Consider the following 21,740-nt stretch of genomic DNA (forward strand, 5'->3'; position numbering starts at 1 on the left):
TTAAGTTAGAGCTAAGGATGAAAATAGAACCTCTGCTTTGTGGAGCACCACTGCTGACCTCATTCAAGCCTTCATGTAGGTTTTTGGGACACATATTCTTAAAAAGGAAAATAAATGAGGACATCTCTCCAATGATAGTTGGTTTTTGCATGGGTCCATATACTGTAAGAAGACAGTATTGTTTCTGTAGTTCGGTCCCAGTCTGACCACTGGGAATATGTGTTTATCCCATTCCACCACTGGGTCAAATCAGAAAAAACGTTTGAAAGCGGCCATTGGAGATCAGGCTTGAAATCTACAGATCAAAATAACACTGTTAGTGTGTTGAGCAGCCTGCTGGACCCAATTTGTACAGGGGATAGGGTACTTGCAAAAATGAATGTCATATACTCACTGCTATCTCCCCAGAGTAATTTATACCTATATTTACTGGAGTTTTTCCCTATCCACTTCAAGGGAATGTTGTAATTTTTTTTAACTTAAATGACAAAACTATAAACAAACACACGTGTCACTTTCAAGATCCATTTATTGAGTTGATACAGTACAACAGAGGCATCGTGTTGAGTAGAAATACACCCAGATGGATGAATTAAGACATTTTACAGGATTTGAAGAACTGTTATTGATTTGTTGATCTTAAAAATACACGCTTGGCTGCTGCCTCACAATGAGATGATACCATTTTAGTTCGAAAAAACTACTTTTTGTGCAGTACGTCCTGGACACAACACACAAAAGCAGGCCAAAAGCATGAACATGAATTTTTAACAACAAATTAAATGGCTTGATCACCAATAAATACAAGTATAAAAACAGATTGATAATCATTTTCATTATCAAAAAACAGTTCATAAAAGATACCGAAGGCACGCAACTTAATCCACCTTGGCAGTCCAGGATCACCAACAGACAACACAAACTGTGGCAATAGCCATCAATAGTAATGAGCCGTAACGAAAATAATACTTAAATAACATATCAATACTAACTTATCATTATTGTCATAACAATATCCAGTCAAGTTTTCCTATGATTAGACTTTCTGCTAACTAACAGATATGCACCACGTTTTCCAGTTTGGCAGAGTTTAAGTATCATCGTAGATTCTTTCCATTGCTTTATTTCCTTTTCCTCCTGATTTTGTTACAGCTTTATGGACCTCCTCTGCTTTGGTAGAGGTGGAAATGCAATTTTCTTATGGTTGGCTATTGATACATTAATACATATACTTGCTCTATTCCAATGAATGTAGTTGGTTTGTGCTATTTTGAGGTTGTTAAAGGGCTTCTCTAACCCACAAGTGTTTTAAAACAGGAGAAAACTGAGACTTAACCAATTTCAGATCAGAATTGTCCATTTCTGTAGAGAAATTATAATACTTCAAGGAAAGAAGTATTTTCTGCCATAACATAAAGCAATATAAAGTTTCTTATATTTTGGAAAATCAAAAACAGAAGCATAATAAAACAAAAATACTAACATAGTATAATTTTCTCACTGTAAATCCAGTTGACAATAAAAGGCAATACAAAAGGCAATAAAATGCAATATAATACGCAATGGGTCTTTCATTTGAATCCATACCCAGGACCTTTGCTTTACACTAGAGGACCTGAAAACATTCAACATGTGATCTTTTTCTCTCAGGGTCGTCTACTGCATGGTTTTCCATCTACATCATTTCATATTTTGGATATCAGTCATCGTTTTCCCACGTTTTACTGCTTTGGAAAAATGTTACACACTTTCTAAGGCCATACAGGACACAGAAGTCACACACTGACTGACCCTCAAGACAAGCTGTACCAACAGCCTCCGGCGTCTCAAATAAAATCTGAAAAGAAAAATAAAACAACCGTGAGCTAAAGCTAATACGGGGATGATTTCATTCACCAATGGGGATTCCAAAGTCAAAGAACATTCCAGAGGAATCCCATTAACTTCAGACTTCTCCGTCCCCTGAATCATCCCAAAGCTTCATCACATCTTTGGTATAAAAAAACGACTTTCCATCTATTCTTTCTACTCACTTTCTTTACGTTCACTATTCTACTTCACAATTCCTTCAACAACTTTTCGAACTCCTTGACCTTTCCTGTGTTTAATAGGAAAGTCCTTTCTTATCTTAGCACCTTCCCAAGCATCACTCTTTCAAAACTCCTTTCTTCTCCCTCTAGCTATAAATCTCTACACAGTACACACTGCCTCTTTCTTACTCTCAAATGAAAACAATAGCTGGCTAATTGTGCTTGGTTGACATAATGGACTAGTATACACAGCTGGAGGGCTGAGTGCGGACCGCAGACCCACCTGTGCTGAGTCGGGCCGGGGCTGATAGAGATCTCTAGCACCAACACGTCTCCAGCCTTTGTCTGAGGAATTCAATGTGTCATCAGCAGGCTAAACAAACCAGCCTATCTAGCTCTTTTGAAGAGCTTAGAGGTAAAATATTAACTAGTCTGACAATGAAAACCACCTTATGTGTCTTTGGCTAAAAAAACAACAAGAAAACTGAATATCTCACTAAACAGCCGGTTCTATTAGGTAGCCCTGGAAATGTGAAACAACCAAGGTTAAGAGAGCCAGGCACATTCCAGGACTGTGAGATGGTGTCTGCGCCATCTCCCTTCACTAAATGCCCCACAAGGTGAGTCCCTCCAGATCTGGGGTGCTGCCAGCAAATATGCAACCAAACCACCTAAACTGCTGACAACCCAAACTATGGGCTTAAACACTGACAAAGAACACAGAGGAGTTCTTTCTGAGGGGGGCTGTAGATCCTGGCATATCTGTGTGTGAATCTAGGAGCAGGGGGGAAGGAGACGAGACTGTTTGATCTCAACTGTTTGAGATTGACCTTTGAACCGCGACAGAGTAAAGCTATTCAGCTGTGAGCTAAAGGCCCTGGGTTTCTCCACATTCACAGAAAACATTTCAAAAAGCACAACTGGTGACAGGTTGGCCTGGCTTTTCCCTCCACTTTAAGGAAATGACATACATAATCTTGTATTATGAATCAAAAAAGGCACTTCCTACATATTCCCTAGTATCATACACATATATAGGACATACGCTTTTCTGAAAGTATATTTGCCTGCATGTTTTACAAGCGCAGACACAGTTATATATGCTGAGTATATATATGTTTCTCATCACTGAGTAACATAATTATATATGTCAGTTCCACACAAAGAGTTGGAGATTTAGACTCTTCCAGTAACAGCCAGCACCCACCAGTTTTGCACTAGAGAAGCTACAAAAATATTAATAAATAATCAGCAATGTCAGTTATTTTTGGAACAAGACCCTGGTTTGTTTCTTTTCTTTTTTTTAAAGGAAGTAAAGATCACAAAAGCATGTGCTCTCCGTGAGTTTTAAGGTGTGAACTTAAACTCAGAATGCGTGGTACAAGGAGAGCCAACCTGGTTGCTGCGTTTGTGATTCTAACTTGCCTTCTTGCTGAATATGTAAACATGTTGAACACAGCAAAGTCTATGGGCGGGCCAAGAAAGCCGACTGGGTGGCATTCTCTCGTGCCAGCTCCTCTCTCTGGTTCAAAAACCCTAACTGGATTTCCCTCTGGCCAGAGAAGTGCACCTAAGTGTGTGTGTATGTGCGAAGACATATAATTTCCATCAAGATTTCAGGCCCATTTGGAAAACCACTACTTCCCAAAAGGTGTATCCCAGCAACACACTGGTCGTTAATGCCGCCTGTATACATCCGTTCACACATACACACACACACACAGTCATGTTGGATTCTCTCTGCCACCCATCTGTTAGGTGAGGTTGCCGCTGATGTCCAGGGCTTGCTGGTACACCTGAGTCATGTCCTCCAGGTCCCCCAGCAGGGAGAAGCTGCCGTTGTCCCCCGGGGAACCTTTCGTTTTGGAGCCACGGCTGAACTTGGGTCCCTGGAGCGGTGGGGCAGTCTGGAAGCCCTTGAAGTTGGCGAGCTGCAGCAGGTTTTCCGCCGAGACGCAGGCCCTGATGTTTGGGCGGAGGTGGGGGGTGGAGGAATGCCACTCGGCCCCACTGAGGGAGCTGGGCGACAGGGACAGGGCGGAGCTGTCCTCCCCGACGATGCTGGAGGGACGGCTCTGACTGCGGGACAGACCAGAGTCGGTTGATGGAGAAGGCTCGCCGAGGACTCCAGCCACCGCTGCTGCTGATGGAGGCCCGCTGTAGGTGGAGTACTTGCCGTTTCGCTTCAAGATGCCCTTTCTCCCCATCGCTCTCCTTGGCGGGGAGGTGGCTAGCAGAGACATACTGGCGCCCCCTAAAAGCTCGGAGGACTCGCTGCGCTCTGGCGAGGAGTAGTACCCTGATTCCCTCTGTTGGTTGTTCTTCAAGATGCCTTTCCTGGGCAGAGAGGGCACCATCTTAGCTGGCGAGCCTCCACCCGAACTCCGCTCATCTTCTTCTTCTTGATCTGGGCTTGAGGCGTCATCTCCCCCTTCAGCTTGTTGAGGCAGCGCTCCCTGGCCTGACTCGGCTTCTTCCAGACTGGTGGCTCGCTGCTCTTCAGTGAGCCTGGTCTTCAGGATCCCCTTGGGTCTCTTCAGCCCGGGTTTGTCTTCTTCTCCACAGTGGGCCTCCCCTGCCTCGCCGTTTTCCTTCTTGGACTTTTTGGGCCTCTGACGCAGCAGCTGGGGCGCGGCTGCAGCCTTGGCTCCAGAACCACGTGGCTCAGTGCGGTTCTGCCATTCGATGAAGCGGGCCAGCATGGGCGAGCCTCCGTGGTCTCGTTGGGTCTCGCAGTCGCACACGCTGTTCTTCCAGCCCCAGTTCACCCACCAGTGGTTGGCTATGTCTTCTATTGTGGCCCGGCGCTCGGGGTTCACCATCAGCATCCAGCGGATCAGTCCACGTGCATCTAGCAGGAAATAGAACATGAAGAAACTGTAAGCCGTCTGATGTTATACACCACTTAACAAAACGTCTATTTACTGTATAAGAGAGTATTGAATAGAGAAGTGGAGTTTGAGTTTTGAACGTCTAAATTCAAAGACCTGTGCATCTTAAATGACATAAGAATAATTAAGTATGTATGTAAAAAAAGTTACAAGTATTCAATTAAAACTAAAGATCTGAAAAAAGAAAATAACCCTTACTTAAACTATTAGTCACTAAATGTTATTTTTCCACTGTTCAGTTTAAACCACAATAATGCATCCTCAGTGAAATAACAACTCAGGGCAGAGACAGAACTCCCCACATGTGAGTTTCATTAGTTTAGTAACATTCAGGATTATTTTGGCCATTAAAACATATTTGTTTGTAATTTCCCTGAGAAATAATGAATTTTGAATGGAAATGTGCCTCAAGTTCCTATTATATAATTGAGTTTGTGAACCAATTACTCCTCAGTCTTACTTAAATGTAATGTGTTAATATGTAACAAAAAATCAACAGGTAGTATGACAGTTCAGTAGCTGAGGAACTATCATTGAGTTCTTATATACTGTCAACAAAACGGGGCAAAAAGAGTATTTTGCGTAATGGATTGTGCAGATTCCACATGTTGTACATTAACAGTGGTTGGATCCATATTCCATTCAAGTGTTTATGGACCAACATCCCACAGACCTTAAAGTATTTTCTGGAATTCACATAAAGAAGTGAGTGCTGTACAATTTATAGACAGAAAGACAAGGGTCAATGGTTTCAGGATCTGACAAATGGTGTACCTCTGACTCTATCTGCTGTGCAGCTGAACTGGATTTGCAAGTATAGTTTATGATTTAGTTTTATAAAGGGCAGTGGGATCAGGTATTTTTTTTTACCATGGGAAAAAGCAGTAGAAGTACAAACAGAGGTTCCCGCAGTACCTGAGGACTGAGTAGGTTCTTTGTAGTCGCCGTTGCTAATCTGGCGAATGAGGTTCTTGTGGTCTCCCCCATCAAATGGCATCGTCCCATAGACCAGGGTATACAGCAGCACCCCCAGAGCCCAGCTGTCCACCTTTAGAAAACAAATAGTCTGGTTAGAAACTACTTCATCATATGCAGCACACACGCTGCCTATCAAATAAAACAGGCATACTGTACGCAGTAGGACAATAAAACCAAAATTGTGCTATATTTGGTGCAATGCAAATAAAAATGCAGTTTTGCCAGTCTGGTTTTGATGTGATGGAAATAAATGTCGAACTTCAGACCATCAGCTGAGTTGACATTGACATTAATAAGCATCATATCAGTTTTTCACACAATCAACACACAATAACATCTCTGTTAAAGAGCTTTCACAGTGCTTTTCTTGCATGTCTTTCATATAATAACAATGAAAAATGCTTGTACGCTGGTGGGAAATGGCTTGTTTCCACACAGATACATCCCTTCCTCCCCCCCCCCCCACTGTCTCCTGCTCTGTCAAGCAGAAGCAAGCACTTTCTGACCACCAACCTAATGCAATGTGGCTTCCTAAGTAAGCGGTTACATAAGACTTTGTGTCTGGGGCATGAGCAGATGCAGAGCCACGTGGGAAGTGGTGGGAGTGGACCCGGATAATGAGACCAGCAGGGCTGTGACGGCCCCTGATGACTCGCCAGAGACACGCTGCCATTGAGTCGTCAGCAGATGACCTGTCTCGCTGTGTGTATGTGAGAGGGAAATGTAATGTATGTGTGTGTATTGACTGTGGTTAAGGGAGGATGAGTTGTCCTGAGGAATGTGCTTTTGATGGCGGTAGCTAAAGCTCCGAGACATAGTCTAGGAAGAGGAAATCAGATATGGCCAGTTAAAGAGCTTGTGTACTTCCTCTAAAGGATCTTCTGGACCCACATCAAGAATGTGTTTCTCTCTCTTTTTGCCACTGGTCGATTCCCGAGGGCGAGACGGGGCATGCACTATTGTTGTGTTCTATTTTCGTTGCTTGTGTTTGCTGTAATTTGTGGCGGGGTTTGTATAATTTCGATTGCAATCGGACTGCTGTAGTTTTTAGCACTCTGGAGGAAATTATAGTGAATTACGCTAAATTGAATGGTTGGACTTGAATATCTAAAATTGCAAGTTTTTTCCCGGTATGTTGCTTTGTTTTATGTAACTGATGCAATTTCAGAGACTACGCCCTTCAGAATGAGCCTGGAATTGCCAGATAAGTGGCTTTGGGGAGACGTTTTTTACTCTTTCTCTCCCCAAAACTATGTTACTCTGACCATGAGCGTCTCTTTGAGGCTGTGGAGGATCATTCCGAGCCCATTAAGATGAAGAGAAAGTGAGTAAAAACTATCCTCCAGTTCCTCACTTCAAAGGACCAAGGCATTTTGGGAAGGGGAGGATAGGGAAGGGATGTAGACGGTATCTGAGCTGACCAAAAGTTGCAAGAGAGACCTCCCTTTGAATAGCTACTAACAGTAATCCCATCAAAGAAGAAGAAAATAAAGCCTATCCACCTCTTTGTGTATGGCATATGTAATGATGATAATCACTCGTGAGATAATAGAGATAAAAGCTAACTAAGGTGAGCAATATGGGAGGTTAGTACCACATTTAACAGCTAGGGAGGACAATGGTGATGATGAATAGATAAAGGAAATTGTGTCCTAGAAATTAAGTTCACACACAAACAGCTGGGGTTTAAGCCATTGTCATTGTTTGGTTCACTGGGCCTCACCTCTGGGCCACGGTAAGGTCTCCCATTGACAATCTCTGGTGAAGCATAGAGCGGGCTGCCACAGAAGGTCTGTAGCAGCTTGTCCTTATGGTAGAGGTTGGACAGTCCAAAATCAGCAATCTGTGGAAACAGGGGTATACATGTGAGCTTTGATCCCTCACACAAAGATCATTTGTGGTTGTGCTGTATAGTCCTGTAGGTGATGTATCACAGATCAATGGGCAAACTTACCTTAATATTACCGTTTTCATCCAGTAGCACATTTTCCAGTTTCAGATCCCTGTGCGCCACTCCATTCTGAAAAACAATGAGGGAAAAACAAAGCTGTGATTGATGCATGTATCGATTCATTATTCTCCAGAGATGGATCCAAATAATAAACAGTCCGTTGTATTAAGCGATGATTTACTCCGACAAGGCTAGCTTGTGGCTCTCGGGGGAAATCAAGGCAGCCTGTTGGTCTAGTACTCTTTAATTGGTCTTGTCCCCTCTGGGGTCTTTATGCTGACATCTGCTGTGATTTTCTTTTCAAGTCGACTCACATGTGTCATATAAACATGAACCTGTAATTACCACCCTGTATGAATGATGTTCTCACAACATCCAGGGATTAAAAAACAACCATGCCTGATTTTTTTTTAAACCCTGGAATTAACATGTGGTATGCAGACAGGCTGAACCTAGCTCAGATGCGGAGGAGTGACTTCACCCATCACACCACCCCCCAGGGTTGCGCTCCGCAGGGCATCTCCTATTGGTTATTGCCTGGCAGGAAGCTCATGTTCTCATGACTATCATTGGTGGATACAAAGAAGATGTGGTTGTTTGCTTGTTGTGTCAGTGACTCACACCACCCCACCCGGTGGGAGGTTGTGCTTGGTGGTGATGATTCATCATTCATGGCTGTCTGGGACTCTCCTATCTGAGGGGCTATGACATCATCCCTATCTGCAGCTGGGTAGCGGATGACACGAGGGGAGCCCATCCAAACAAGCCCTGGGACCTTGGGGTTTAGTGAGGTGTGGATCAGAGGTTGACATGGGAGGCGTGGCTGGAGCTAAATCTCTGGGGAAAAGCTTCAGGAGTATCTTGCGACATCCGTCAGAGTGTCAACAGATGAGGACAGAATTAATGTAGGGACTGTGTGGCGCACTGAAATCTGAGTGTAAGCCTAAATTAAACTGGCCTGTGTTCTATCTTCACTCAGAAGCAGATGACTCCCTTACACCAGCGCCAAGAAAAGCATACTATATAGGGCCTGCAGATTAACTGGCTGTATAGCTGACTCTGGAGGTGCATGGTTAATGTTACAGTAAGCATGCTGTGGCCTGGAAAACAAAGTCTGGATGTGTGTGCGTGAGGCAAAGAGAGACTTAGGTGACCAACAAAAATAAATATGCGTGCTTTTTCTCTAGGTATAGTGTGGTATGGGTTTTCTCACCTTGTGGCAGTGGTGCACGGCGGAGACTATCTGTCTGAAGAAGTGTCGCGTCTCCCGCTCGCTCAGGCGCCGGCGCTCGCTGATGTAGTCATACAGCTCGCCCTTGCTGGCGTACTCCATCACAATCACAATCTTGTCCTTGTTTTCAAACACTGAAAATTATAAGAAAGCAATCCTTAATATCTACTTAATATCTAAAAATACATCTGTATTAACGGCACGTGAAATGGCAGACAACTCACAAGTCATTCCAAGTTCTTTCTATCATAGTAATATCACATAATGAACAATGTTATGGAAAACCTGAATAAACCAGTCACCCCCCCTCCTCTAGTTTTGGAGCCGGACTACAAATTCCAGAGGAGAATTTCTACATTTCTCCCAGGGTTACATCACACCAAACCCCACCTCATGTGTCTGGCTCCTTCACAACATTGCAGGGAGGGGCTGTTAACTTAATCAAGCCCACCCCTCAGAGACCAGAGTGAGGTGGAGAGCAGTGGAAACAGAGAGAAAGCAGAAACAATTTCATGGAGAGAAAGTCAGTTTTGGGTATACTATACTATAGTGTCAGGTGATGCCCTTGACATATAACACTTCAAATTCACATCAGGTCAGCACATTTCACAAGACACTCCCACATTCTTAACCACCCTACTGACTGTCCATATCACATACATGATTGCACAATCGTTTATTGTAGCAACACGGCACAATCTTCCCTTCTCACGGCAGAATGTGTCTTATATTTATAATAGAATAAGTAATGTATTACTCAGCAAGGGTAAGAGCATCCTCTTTTTGTTCTCCGACTGCGTCATGGGTTTCTGTGTTTGAATAATAAAGGAAGCCAAGATATATTCATGTCCTGTGTTTTTTGTTTACTTGTTAAAGTCATAGCAGTTATAATATATTGTATCTACTGCTTATCATCTGACAGAAATGTTATTTGATTAGCGCAAATCAAAAGTAAGAAAGCTGGGAAATTAATCTACAAACTGACTTTTTGAATGCCGACTTGGTACACATCTGGTGACTGGAGAAAGTAGCGTTCTTACAGTTGTATCATTGTATTGCATTCCTATCCATCAGCAGTCACCAAACGTATAATTCTGTGTCAGTATTTAGCCTTTTGGTGTATAATTTTAACTTGGCAACATACTTCTCTCCCAGCGCCTTGGCATGAAGGGAATGAAATGGTTAGGCAGGGAGGTGAGGAGAGAAAAAGAGGGACAGAAGGAAACACTGAGGAGATGACAACAACACAGTCAGCCATGTTGCTCGGTATTGTGCGGGTTGATTTTCCCACACAGCAGGGTCACCGGGGGTGAGGGCCTCTGCTTTCTGCACCCTTGAGTGAGCACCTTCATAGTTTGTCACACTACTTTCCTCACCCCACCTCCCAGGGTCCTTTTAGAGATATAATCCTCGACAAAAACACACAGTTGCTGAGTGATGGTAATGCTTCCTGATTGGGACTGTCTGGCTGTTTGGGAAGCACCAGGGAGGCCAGAAGAGAGCCAGCTCTCTGATTGGTGGACAGAGTGGTGACCTGGGGTGACATTCACGGCGATCCATGGTGGGGTTGCGCTTGGAGAGCCAATTCTCAGCGTGCACTCCCATTTACCTTTGACCCATGGTGGCAAAGTAATTACCTGGCTTACATAACTTGGGTTTATTACAGCCTGTTGGGTAAACCAGCCACCACTGCAGCCTCGCTGTCAGGCGACAGGCTCTGTTCACAGGTCGGACCCTCACCTCTAAACTATTAGCACCTATTGTCTTGTTGCCTGCCCTAATGATAGACAGTGTTGCAAGCCTGCGTACAGTGCAAGAAGAGTACTATGAAGTGAAGGGTATTAAAGTACTATTGATGCAAAGAATAAATAAGCAAGCATTGGAAACTCCACACTTTTGATTGAGGTATTTTTACGCAGATAACAATCAACAGGTTAATCATAGAATTTGTTATTATTTACTGAACTGAGCTACCAAAACATATGATACTAATTACTATCAGGGCTTATGTCACCTCTTGAGAATGTGGTAATAAAATGGTTTCTCTTCGCTCTCCGCAGGATGGTTGGTTTTATGTCTGTTCAAACTTTATATCTCTTTCTTATTTCCACTTCTCTCCTTTAGCGTAATCGGAAATACACTAATTAGCTTTCTTGCAGAAAGTGAGATTAAGAGATCAATATGATCAATATTATATCTGTACACCAAATATGATGCTACAGCGAGCATCCAGTTAGTTTTAGCTTAGCGTTAAGCCTTGAAAAGGGGAAAACCGTCAGTCTGGCTCCTTCCCAAGGCAACACAATGTGTCTATCACCACCTCTAAAGCTCTTTAATTAACATGCTACATGCTGTTTGGTTGACTCATACAAAAATGTGTAGAAAGGACAATTTGTCCGACTATTTTTGTTTAAAAAAGTGGGCACCCTAGGAGTGAAGAGTGAAATCTGCTTTTAAATGCCCCGCACAGCTTGCTGATGGATGCAGAATTTGAGGGAGTGGTACAAATCAATCTTCACACACACATCTGGTTCAGCTTTGCTTCACACAAGGCAGTTAGCAGGGGCTGTTGAAGAGGGTGTTGCCGGATACACAGATCTCGGGCCTCCTATATATCTCTAAAGGAAGGCTGGGCGGAGGCCAGGCCACAACAGTTAACGCTGGGTTTGAGGAGAAACACCAAAGAGTGAGACCAATGAGTCTGGTTGAGTTTGTTGGTGGAGTTGGCTCCATATAAAGGAAGGCAGCACACATAGGAACACCATACAGACTCCTTGGAGTTTATAAACTGTTCTTTTAATCATTCTCCTAAAACACATTAAACTTGGCTGCACTTCAGATCTCCAGCTGACTTCTGGCACGTTCCCATGACAAATAGTAGTGTTTGTCACAGATTCTCTTTCTGATAACAACCTGGGGACTTTGACACTGAACAAAGAACAGTGGGTAAGCCACTTCGGGCAGTAGCACACAACTGGATGCCATTGTGCCAGGGCAGCTATCCTGAAAAGGGCATAGAAACTGTTGCTTTGTTGACACAGGCATAAAAATAGTCACGAGTCACAAATCATATGAAACCGACCCACACTGCGGCGGCCTTGTGACTTTAATTGCCCAGATGTACTGTAGGCCAGACTACATCATAAGAGCTGATTAATTGCAAGCAATATGTTGAAAGAATGCAATGGGAATTGTTCAACCTTTACACTCAGCATTTATTCCAATCTATTTCTTTCTTCCAGTGGAATGAAGGTCATTCAAAAGGGCTCATATAAAAAAAGGAGCCGTTTAAGCCTGACTTGAAGGCTTTGATATTTAGAAAGTTGCTTCCTGGGTTGGATATATGATGTTTATCCAAAAAAAAGGCTTAAGGCCTTTCCTCCCTCTGCATAGCACCGGGTCAGAGTCAGACAGGGTGCAGGCCTGGGTGACTAAGGTCAACGCAGTGTCTCCCTAGCTTCACACACACACACAACCATGCACACAGGCTCACACAAATACACAAGGACTTATGCAGACACACATTTGGGCAAAGGCACACACACACACACACACACACACACACACACACACACACACACACACACACACACACACACACACACACACACACACACACACACACACACACACACACACACACACACACACACACACACACACACACACACACACACACACACACACACACACACACACACACACACACACACACACACACACACACACACACACACACACACACACACACACACAGGATCCCAGCTGCAGCCTTCTCTAAGTATCAGCAGATGTCTGGCCCTGAGATCAAGACCAGAGAAGACAAGAGATGGGACCTCTTAGATGTGGGAGAGGCAATCCCTTAGAATACCACCGCTCTTACACACACGAACTTCCTAGCGCACACGTGCACACACACACATTCAGAGAGATCCAGATGCACACCGGCAAAAAGCCATCCAGACTTTTACTGGCCAAGGCAGCCAGACAGAGAAAAGAAGATGAATAACATCCCAGAGCTGTAGTCCCGGTCTTATTACGACATCTGCATGTCATAACATGACAATCCTGCAGCTTGGCCACAAGTGCTGAATGAGCTGAATGAGGGGTGAATTTTGGGACATGTGTGTTTTTGTTTATGTGCATTCAAGGCAAATTCACGGGTATAAACTGTCATGTGTGTGAGTTTCTGCAGCAAACCCTCACCTTCATATATAGAGATGATGTGTGGGTGGCGAAGGGATGACATGATCTCAATCTCTCGTCGGATGTGAACCATGTCCTGATCGTCCTTGATCTTCTCCTTCCGAATTGACTTGATAGCCACCTAGAAATAGAGGACAGGAGACACATTGATCAGCTGAGTCATAGCTACATAACATTTACATTTCACAGCAACAAACAAGTTGGGTGCAGGACATTTTCCCTTTTTCCACCAACTGATTACATGAATATGTTGATTTGAATGGGAAATGACCAGAGAGAGGTGTAACGTAAGACCACAACACACTCAAGTCACATTCGTTATCTTATCAGTGAACTTAAAAAATGTACATGGCTCATGCAGGGTACATACTGTACACCATGTGACGTCTGTGTGCCTCTATGAATACAAAATCAGTATGTATAACTACTTAGCTTTCCCTATAAACTGTGTGTACTTCATCAACCTAATTTTCCTCCCCTCTCAGGGGTCCTGTGGGGCATGCATAACAGCCTTTGACCTCCTGACTGGGCTTTGATGTTATGACGGGCAGGTGACTCAAACAAGGAGGAGATGTCATCTTAGTCTCACACTGTGTCATTTACTCTCTCTGTGTCTTTTCTGCAAAATGAAGGTGAAAAACAACTCGCCACGTGATGCCATAATAGAGGCTTGCTTTGTACTCTCCAAGGGCCTGGGACTATATTTAACCAGGTACTAGTCAGTGTTTGGGCTGGGTCTCCAATATGGACCCCCACGATGTCTCTAACAGTGAGATCAGAAGTCTGAGTCACATGGTGGAGTTTCCACAGTCACCATCTATCTGGAAACAGCTGAGGAGTGTGAGTATCGTGAAAAAGAAGATGACGAGGTGTTAAATGTTCATGGAGGAAGGCAGGGAGGTCAGAGGAAGAGTACTTTAAAGATACTACAACTATAAAGATATCAGTATTAAGTTCCACAGATGTGTTTCCTGCCCAGTCAAAGAGTCCCAATCTTTTATTTGTAGTCTTTCAGAATAAATAGCCAGAGGCGTACTTTTGAAATGCTGCTGGAAGTTTATGGAGGAATCAGTAGCAATGGCAGAGGATGAGGAAGTGATTCAGTCTACTTGCCTTGCCAACGGGCCGGCTACAGAAGTTTCATCAGTCAACAACTAAACATGATTTGACAATATTTAACTGTCATGGCAATGCCACCGGCAGGGGCGCCGCCAGGGATTTTGGGCCCCATGAAAATATATCACATTGGGCCCCACCACCAGCCACAGGCCATGCCAACCAAGCACAATTGCTGTAACCACACATCCAGAACCCAACCAACCCGTTTATGCTTTAAATAACTCTACCTGTACAGGCTTGCATCTATCTTGTAGTCCAATACTAACTGCACAATATTTACTGACACTCAGCGGTGAAAATATAACACTGTGCAGATGTGCAACATTCTGCTGCAGTAGAATTCACTATTTGATATAACACTAACATTCCTGACAATAGATCTCAATAGTCATCTTTTATGGTGTACATGTCTTTTTAATGACATTTTTGAATGGAACATTCATAAATCAAAATAAATATAACTTAAATATACATGACCTCTTAAATTAAAATAAAGTGAACATTAACACCAATATTATCATTTATAAAATAGTTATTACGAGCCCTTGCTCAGCCTTACTCACCAAGAGCCCAGCGCCTAGCCTTCTTACAGGCAAAGTCACTGATCAAGTCCTTGAAGTCCAGCTTTCTAGCCAACTGGCTTTCAATGGACAGCATGGCAAGACTGCAAAGCTTTATGGGGGGACAGGGCTGGGACAGGGACAGGGCTGGGACAGGGACAGGGCTGCTAAGCCTAAATATGGATCTGTTGGTCCTGGCAAATGTACCTGCATTTATTAAATGTCAGCTAAAAGAGGAGTGAAATGAAAAACCTCTGCATTTTCTGTGAATATATTAACAGTAGGCTACTTAATGTCTGCAAAACATTACAATTATTATTTACAATGGGCCAAGCTTAGCTTACACTAATTTCCACCACTCATGGACCACACACCTTTTATTTTGAAAAACTGGGTGACATACTGTCGCCCTTTAGTCCCTCTCTCTCTTGTCTTTCTCTCCTTTCTTTTCTTTTTTGAAAGCCTGACTTTGTTAGTCGTTGAGACATCATACACACGTAAGTACTAGCATCCCTCCTCACATGCTCTCACTCTCTGCCAGAAAGTGCGGTGCCGCCGGGTGCCGCACAGCGTTTGGAGGCAGGACCAAACCATTACATGTAAATAGAGGGGGGTGTACAGAGGCTTTGGATAATTAACATTTGGAAGAAAAAAAGTGAAATGAATTGTAAGTTTAGTGAGTACATTATCAATTTAACGTTATATTAATGTTAATTGTTGATGATTGATGAAAGGTGACTTAAACTTTTTTTCTTAATGTTCTAAAAAATGTTGGGGCCCCTGTCAGTCACGGGCCCTTAGAATCGTCCTAACTTTTCATCCACTTACGGCGCCCCTTGCCACCGGGGTCAGAGACAGCCGCAAACTGGATGCGTTCAGACCTTTATATATACAGTCTATGGTTCAGACCTAGCCTATATGTACTCCTAAATGAAAGGTTAGAGGCCTTCTCCAAAGAAACCAATCGGAGTACAGAGTCTAGCACATGTCACTATAATTGTAGCCTAAACATTCTGGATTGAGTCCTGGGTTTGCTTTGATCCAGCCTCTATAGAGTCTGTTCAGTCTGAATTTTGTTAGTTTAAACTTTTGTCCTCTCCTAGCTTAGCGGTGGTATTCTGAGGAGCCCAGCTTTATTTCATTCAGCAGAAACCACAGGCAGTAGCGAGTGCCAAGCTAATTACCGTGTACATCAATAAAAATAACCCCAAACCGGAATAGTTCCCTTGCAGAGCTTCCCTTGATTACATAGAATTTAAATAAATGATACCATAATAAACCAGATGGGGTCCAAGGGGGTCCACATGCTGTGTCCATAATTGGTCAAAGTTGTTTGTTTCTTAACACTGATGTTTTCCTTTACCTCATTCATCACTGATGCCCAAAAGGAGAGTAACTTTTTGGACTTTGGTGTTTACCAGTGAGGTAGAATGTGAGTCACCTTCCTGGTTTTAAATGTAGTGATTAATTAATTTGGGCAACAACTGAGAAATTACCAATAAAAGTTAAATACGAGGGCAAGTAAACTTTCTCTGTATACAGCTGCCTAAAAAAAAGGTGAAGGATAGTAATCCATCTTCAACAGCTACAATCATTCCACACTGTAGTTAACTAATTGAACGAGCCAGCTCTCCCGCATTGGGCTTGAGAAAAGGCCAGGTATCGTTTGTGTATCTCCTCATGTTCCCCTGGCCCGACCCCGATGTGGATCATTAAACAGGACTGTAGATCAGCCACTTGCCAGCTGGCCCTGCTGGCTGACACAGCTACGCTTGTCCTTAAGTGGATCCCTATTACTGTCACTCACAGTAAACAGGCGCTGCACTGCTGCCCACTTCGGCCCCTGCCAGGTATGAGACCGTCCTTGTCTGCCCCGCCCCCCCCAACCTTGTGCGCAATGGAGCTGTTTGAAGTGAAAGTCCATGTCTCGCTTCACTGGAGCCTGACATCTTCCTGTGCTTTCTCAGGCCATTAAAATAGATGAAGTATTCATCACAAGCTCACCCTTCTGTGTCTCTCTAAAGTTCCTGATCATCTGTTGTGTTGAGTGTGTGTGTTTGTGTCTGAGTCAGGGGGAGACAGAGAGAGTGAGTGGGAGGCAGAAGCCCGTCACTTTTCCAGTGAACTATATTCTCAAACACAGCCAGGAATCATAATACCTCATCAACGGCACCACATATAGCACAGGAATGTCAGTGTGTTCCCCTCCCGCGTACCTCCCCAGTGAATCAATTTTTAGGCAATGATGTAATCTGGTGGTTAAAGCTCATATTAATATCACTCTCTAACCTCATTTAACTGAGGCTGTCCCTATCTTGTTATGGTGGTGGGCTTCCCTGTGTCTCTGTGCTAACTGCCCGTCTCCCCAGTTAGCGATGGATCGCCCATACAGGATATTAACCTTCCCCTTCAATCTAATTTCCTGCCGTGGATGGCCTTTCATGTGTCACTGCCAATTTTAGGCCTAGCTGTCACCACAACCTTTTCACTACAGTCATCTAAATGCCAAATAGGACACAGCAAGTCTCTTTCTCCCCCTCTTACGTGTATATAAACAAGCAACACATATTCTAGTGGCACGTGCACATATCCCCACTATGATATCTATCAATTGCACATGTAATGTTGGTTTCCACTGAGTTGCCAAGCACTACGACTATGGCTTTGCAGATTAAAGCAGACAGTCACTCAGTTCCACTTTCGCTGACACACTGAATGTGCCCACATTTAATCAATCTCCCTCATGTGCCTTCCGCTCTTTACACACATGTGCATTCATACAAACAGTAACGCACAAAACTCTCTCAGTCTGTTTCCTCACTTAGTTCTCTCTGCCATTCTCATTTTGTTTGTGAACAAACCAGGAAAAGGTACAGGGTTTCAAGATAATTGTATAACAGTCTCACCGCATCACTGTCTCTGCCACATGGACACCGGGGACTAACTTTATGTCAGAGGTCAAGTAAACTCTAGCAACGCAGTGCCAGACACACGTGGCCCGTGAGGTGGCTGGCAGTCATGCTCTTTTGGTTTTCTGCTGGTACACCATGTGGAACCAAAGTACTTTCCTAAGATATACAAACTCCCACGTGAAACACTGGGGAAAAGAGAGTCCTATACTTTACAGAGATGCTATTTAAAGTCTGAATGCTATGCTTGGAGCTGTGCAGCAGATTGCAGGAGAAAGGAAGGCAACAGGCCACTGGGTTTTCACCTACAAAGATTTGTTTGTATACTGACAGGTATGTATTTTGACTGTTTTGTCACCCCATCTCTCTCACTGAGGGTAGACCTAAAAAATAAACACCATTCTGCACAAACTACAGCCAAAACCAACAATAACCAAAACATGATTAAAAAGCTTAAAAATGTAGAAGATGTACTTTTAAAACTCAGTAAAAGGAGGGAAGGCATTAAAGCAATGTTTTAGAATCACTAAAAATGTTAAGAAATAGAGTCGTTCAAGTTCATTTGCATGTTAAATCAATTCATTTCAGAAGGAAAGTCTTAAACCATATCCAAAGCAAAAAAGATTCAGCCAATCTGAGTTAAATTAAGGGAACAATATGTCAAACTTACTAATGTAAAAAATAATGTATCTTGACCCATTCAGTAAACATGCATTGTGCAATTTTATAATACAAGTGAAAGTAAAATACTTCACATGAGAGCTGCTGCCATGGCAATAATAAATAGGAAAACATACTGAATAGTACAAGGAGCCAAGTGGGACAGGCCAAGAGAGAGTAGCCCTACCGGAGTTTTTATGATTCCCGTAGCAAGCATGCAGGAGCTTTGAAACCATTAGGGGAAATGTTTGACCTATACTAAATTTCCCCCTGGTATTCTCTGCACATGGAAAGTTCATCATGTCCTGCCAGATTGGGCACAGGGGTCACATTTTGCCACAGGAGGATATAAAAAAATATTTGGAGAGATGTGATGGTCTTCAATTACATTAGAGCAGAGGATGAGTCAACTATAGAAAATAAAGCCAAGAAATATTTACAAATAAAGAAACAGAAAGTGTTAGAATGATGCAAACACCCTCACACCCATCAGACTCAAAACAGAACTGAAAGGATGTAGAGGGTGTCTAAAACACTGACCGCAAACATGTGAGTGGGCCCTAGTAGCATCTCTAGGGGACTGTTAGCTGTTTTCCATGATGCTTTGGGATCACTGGAGTCCCATCAGTCAGTCAGTAGCCGGATTTGCACTCCAGCATCCGGTCGTGAGGCCCCGCAAAGGACAGGCGTGTGCAACCACAACTCTCTGGCCCCATGGGCCCTTTCAGCACAGGGGGAATTCCCAGAGGGGAAGGACATGCACACGCCAAGGAGAGCAACCAAGCACTTATTTTAGGACCAATGTTGTTTGTAGGCTACTAAGTGCTTCACAGAAATAAGCATGTATAACAAACCCACTAAAAGCATCATGACATATGTTTACAGCTGCTTAGAGCGTCTCTTAAGTGGCTCACCTCTCTGCCGGAGTGTCGCTCGATGGCCTTCTTGACCTTGCCATATGTGCCTCTTCCTAGCGTCTCCAGCAGCTCGTAGCGGTGCTTCAGGTTGTGCTTGTGGTGGTGTTTCTTCACGCCCGAGTTTCTCCGTCCATCACTGCTTGCCGGGGCATCTTCGGATGAAGTGCCGGCAGGTAGTGTTGGAGGTGGAGGTGAAGGGGAGAGGTCACCCCCCGCCGGTTTGCCCGCTGAGGTTTGGCCTCTCTGGGCCTCGGGACGGGGTGCCCCCCGGTGGGGCGATAAATAAGAGGTTTCCATCTCACTAGGGAAGTTTTTTAATAACCTTCCCACTGTTAAATATTTCAAACTACCTACCTAAAATAAATTGATAATATAATACTTATAGGTCTAATAATAGTAGGCTATTAATAAATAAATAAATTACAAGGAATAACGCTTAGCCTATTAGTCATAGCCTATAATTACACATGGAAACTAACATTTCCAGATTGTCTTAGTTGATCAATGGCTTTGATCAAAGCGAACAGAGACACTCCTCCTACCTATTCATGTTATTATTGCTATATAATTAATCTGCTAATAGATTAAGCACAAAGTCTGTAAGGACATTATCGGTCCATAATTACCTGATACATAGTCATGTATCACTGGATAAATGTTATTCTATTTGCCAATATGTAATAAAATATGTATTCAGATTTCGACAGCAGGCTGCATGCCGGAAGCGGAACACACGCTGGCTTTAAATATGATCAATTGGCTATAATGTATGTATAAACTCTATCCCAATAAAAGAAACACTAAATCAATCGGTCTGATCTCCTCACTCCTCAGTCGACTTGCATGATCTAGCTGTGGTTAATTCTGGCTCGTTCACCTTATCTGTCGTCCTAAACGCTGCCAACATCACCGACTCACATCTAAAAGGCGAGAAAGCTGCGACGAAACCGGCGTTTTGGATGAAGATGACCCTCATTTTGTCCACGGCCCAGGTACAGCTCCTCATTCATCTGGGCTCTGTCTTTTGTGCGGCTGCATGCTCCGTGCAGTAGTCGGCGGCGGTAGAGGTGCGCTGTGATCGGACACTATCTCAAGCTGAGACGTTTTGGGTATTGCCATGATCGTTTTGCTGCTCCCTTCCTCTTCTTCGTGTGCCCTTCTTCTTGTTTCTCTCCTTTCTTTCTCTATCCTCAACATGAGAGGCTGTGAATAAGACTTGCGAGAGGATACGAGACCGGAGGCGTGGTTTACGGGGACCTCCTCCTCCTTCCCTGTCTTTTCTCCTGCCTTCCCTCTTTGTGCTCTCTTCTTCCTCTCTCACATCTCTGATTTGACTGCCACTGATCAGAGGCGTAGCTGGGAATCATGTGCACAGAAGGTGACACCCCACCCCCCATTACCCTTCAAATATCTTATCCCCACAGATCCATCTTTGTCAAAATGTTTAATCATTCACAGCTCAAGCACAGATTAACATTTACTGATTACAATTACACGCCCTTTCACACTTTTACTATCACATTATGTCATGTTTTCTTTTCCATGTGTTTACCCGTTGGCCGGTTAACTCCTAGAGACATATAGCCTAATTAAAGGTTGCTGATATGAAAAGATCAATACCACCACCATTGAATAAAAAGCCACACCCACCAGCTCATTAGCATATGGAAACAGGAAATCAGCTTTGTCAGCAAGTACCAACATTTATCAGCTCTCTAATCAATACATTACATCAATATATAAAAAACATCATGTTGTGATTTTACAGAGGTCATGTGCTGGACTGTTTCCTGGCCTGGACTCTTGTCACCAACAGCAGTTGCCCAAGAAAAAGGGTGTTTCCTAAATTTCATTTGAAGTGTACTGAAAGCAACATACGAATATATTACAGATACGATATCCAACCAAAAATGGTATTTGTGACGTGAGTGTAGGTTCACCTAATCACATTAAAAAAAATGTATGCTATCATCTTTAACTAATTAACCTGTTTGCCCAGTGTTGACTGTTTAACAAAAAGACAATGGGTGTTGATTTGGGGTGTCAAGTGACAACATTGAATGTAACATTTAGGCTCCAAGTGGCAGCTTGTAGCCTAAATAGTATTGCAAGGCATGCAGGGAGTGACTTGGTAAATGTCTGAACAGAAAACCATAAGTAACATCAATGATAAGTATTGAACATACGATCCTTCTCCATAATGTAAAAAACCTGTAAGCATTTTTTTATCGTAAAAACAACAGAATGGTTGTGCATCCTTGGTGAGGTGAGTGCTCTTTGAGTACTCG

At 43.4% G+C, this 21,740-nt stretch overlaps 1 protein-coding gene across 1 annotated transcript; it reads right to left on the reverse strand.

Moving 5' to 3' along the window:
• Positions 1-511: 511 nt before the first annotated feature.
• Positions 512-20,697, reverse strand: nuak1b (NUAK family, SNF1-like kinase, 1b). The gene is made up of 7 exons (XM_034218736.1): positions 19,450-20,697; positions 13,288-13,408; positions 9,064-9,215; positions 7,854-7,919; positions 7,623-7,742; positions 5,837-5,969; positions 512-4,881 (listed from the first exon to the last, which is right to left on the reverse strand). Exons 1-7 carry the CDS (start codon positions 19,747-19,749, stop codon positions 3,785-3,787), a joined length of 1,989 nt encoding a protein of 662 aa, XP_034074627.1. The 5' UTR covers positions 19,750-20,697; the 3' UTR covers positions 512-3,784.
• Between the last annotated feature and the right edge of the window lie 1,043 nt (positions 20,698-21,740).

This window comes from Gymnodraco acuticeps, unplaced genomic scaffold (genome assembly GCF_902827175.1).
Source record: "Gymnodraco acuticeps unplaced genomic scaffold, fGymAcu1.1, whole genome shotgun sequence".
Classification (NCBI taxonomy): domain Eukaryota; kingdom Metazoa; phylum Chordata; class Actinopteri; order Perciformes; family Bathydraconidae; genus Gymnodraco; species Gymnodraco acuticeps.

What these genes read in the sequence shown, in the direction of transcription:
- nuak1b (XM_034218736.1), bottom strand. Translation starts at nt 19,749, where the DNA reads ATGGAAACCTCTTATTTATCGCCCCACCGGGGGGCACCCCGTCCCGAG. An exon ending in CATCATCTCTATATATGAAG is followed by an intron (nt 9,216 to 13,287) that starts GTGAGGGTTTGC and finishes TATAATTTTCAG; the next exon opens with TGTTTGAAAACAAGGACAAG. An exon ending in GACCTTACCGTGGCCCAGAG is followed by an intron (nt 5,970 to 7,622) that starts GTGAGGCCCAGT and finishes TGTTTTCTAAAG; the next exon opens with GTGGACAGCTGGGCTCTGGG.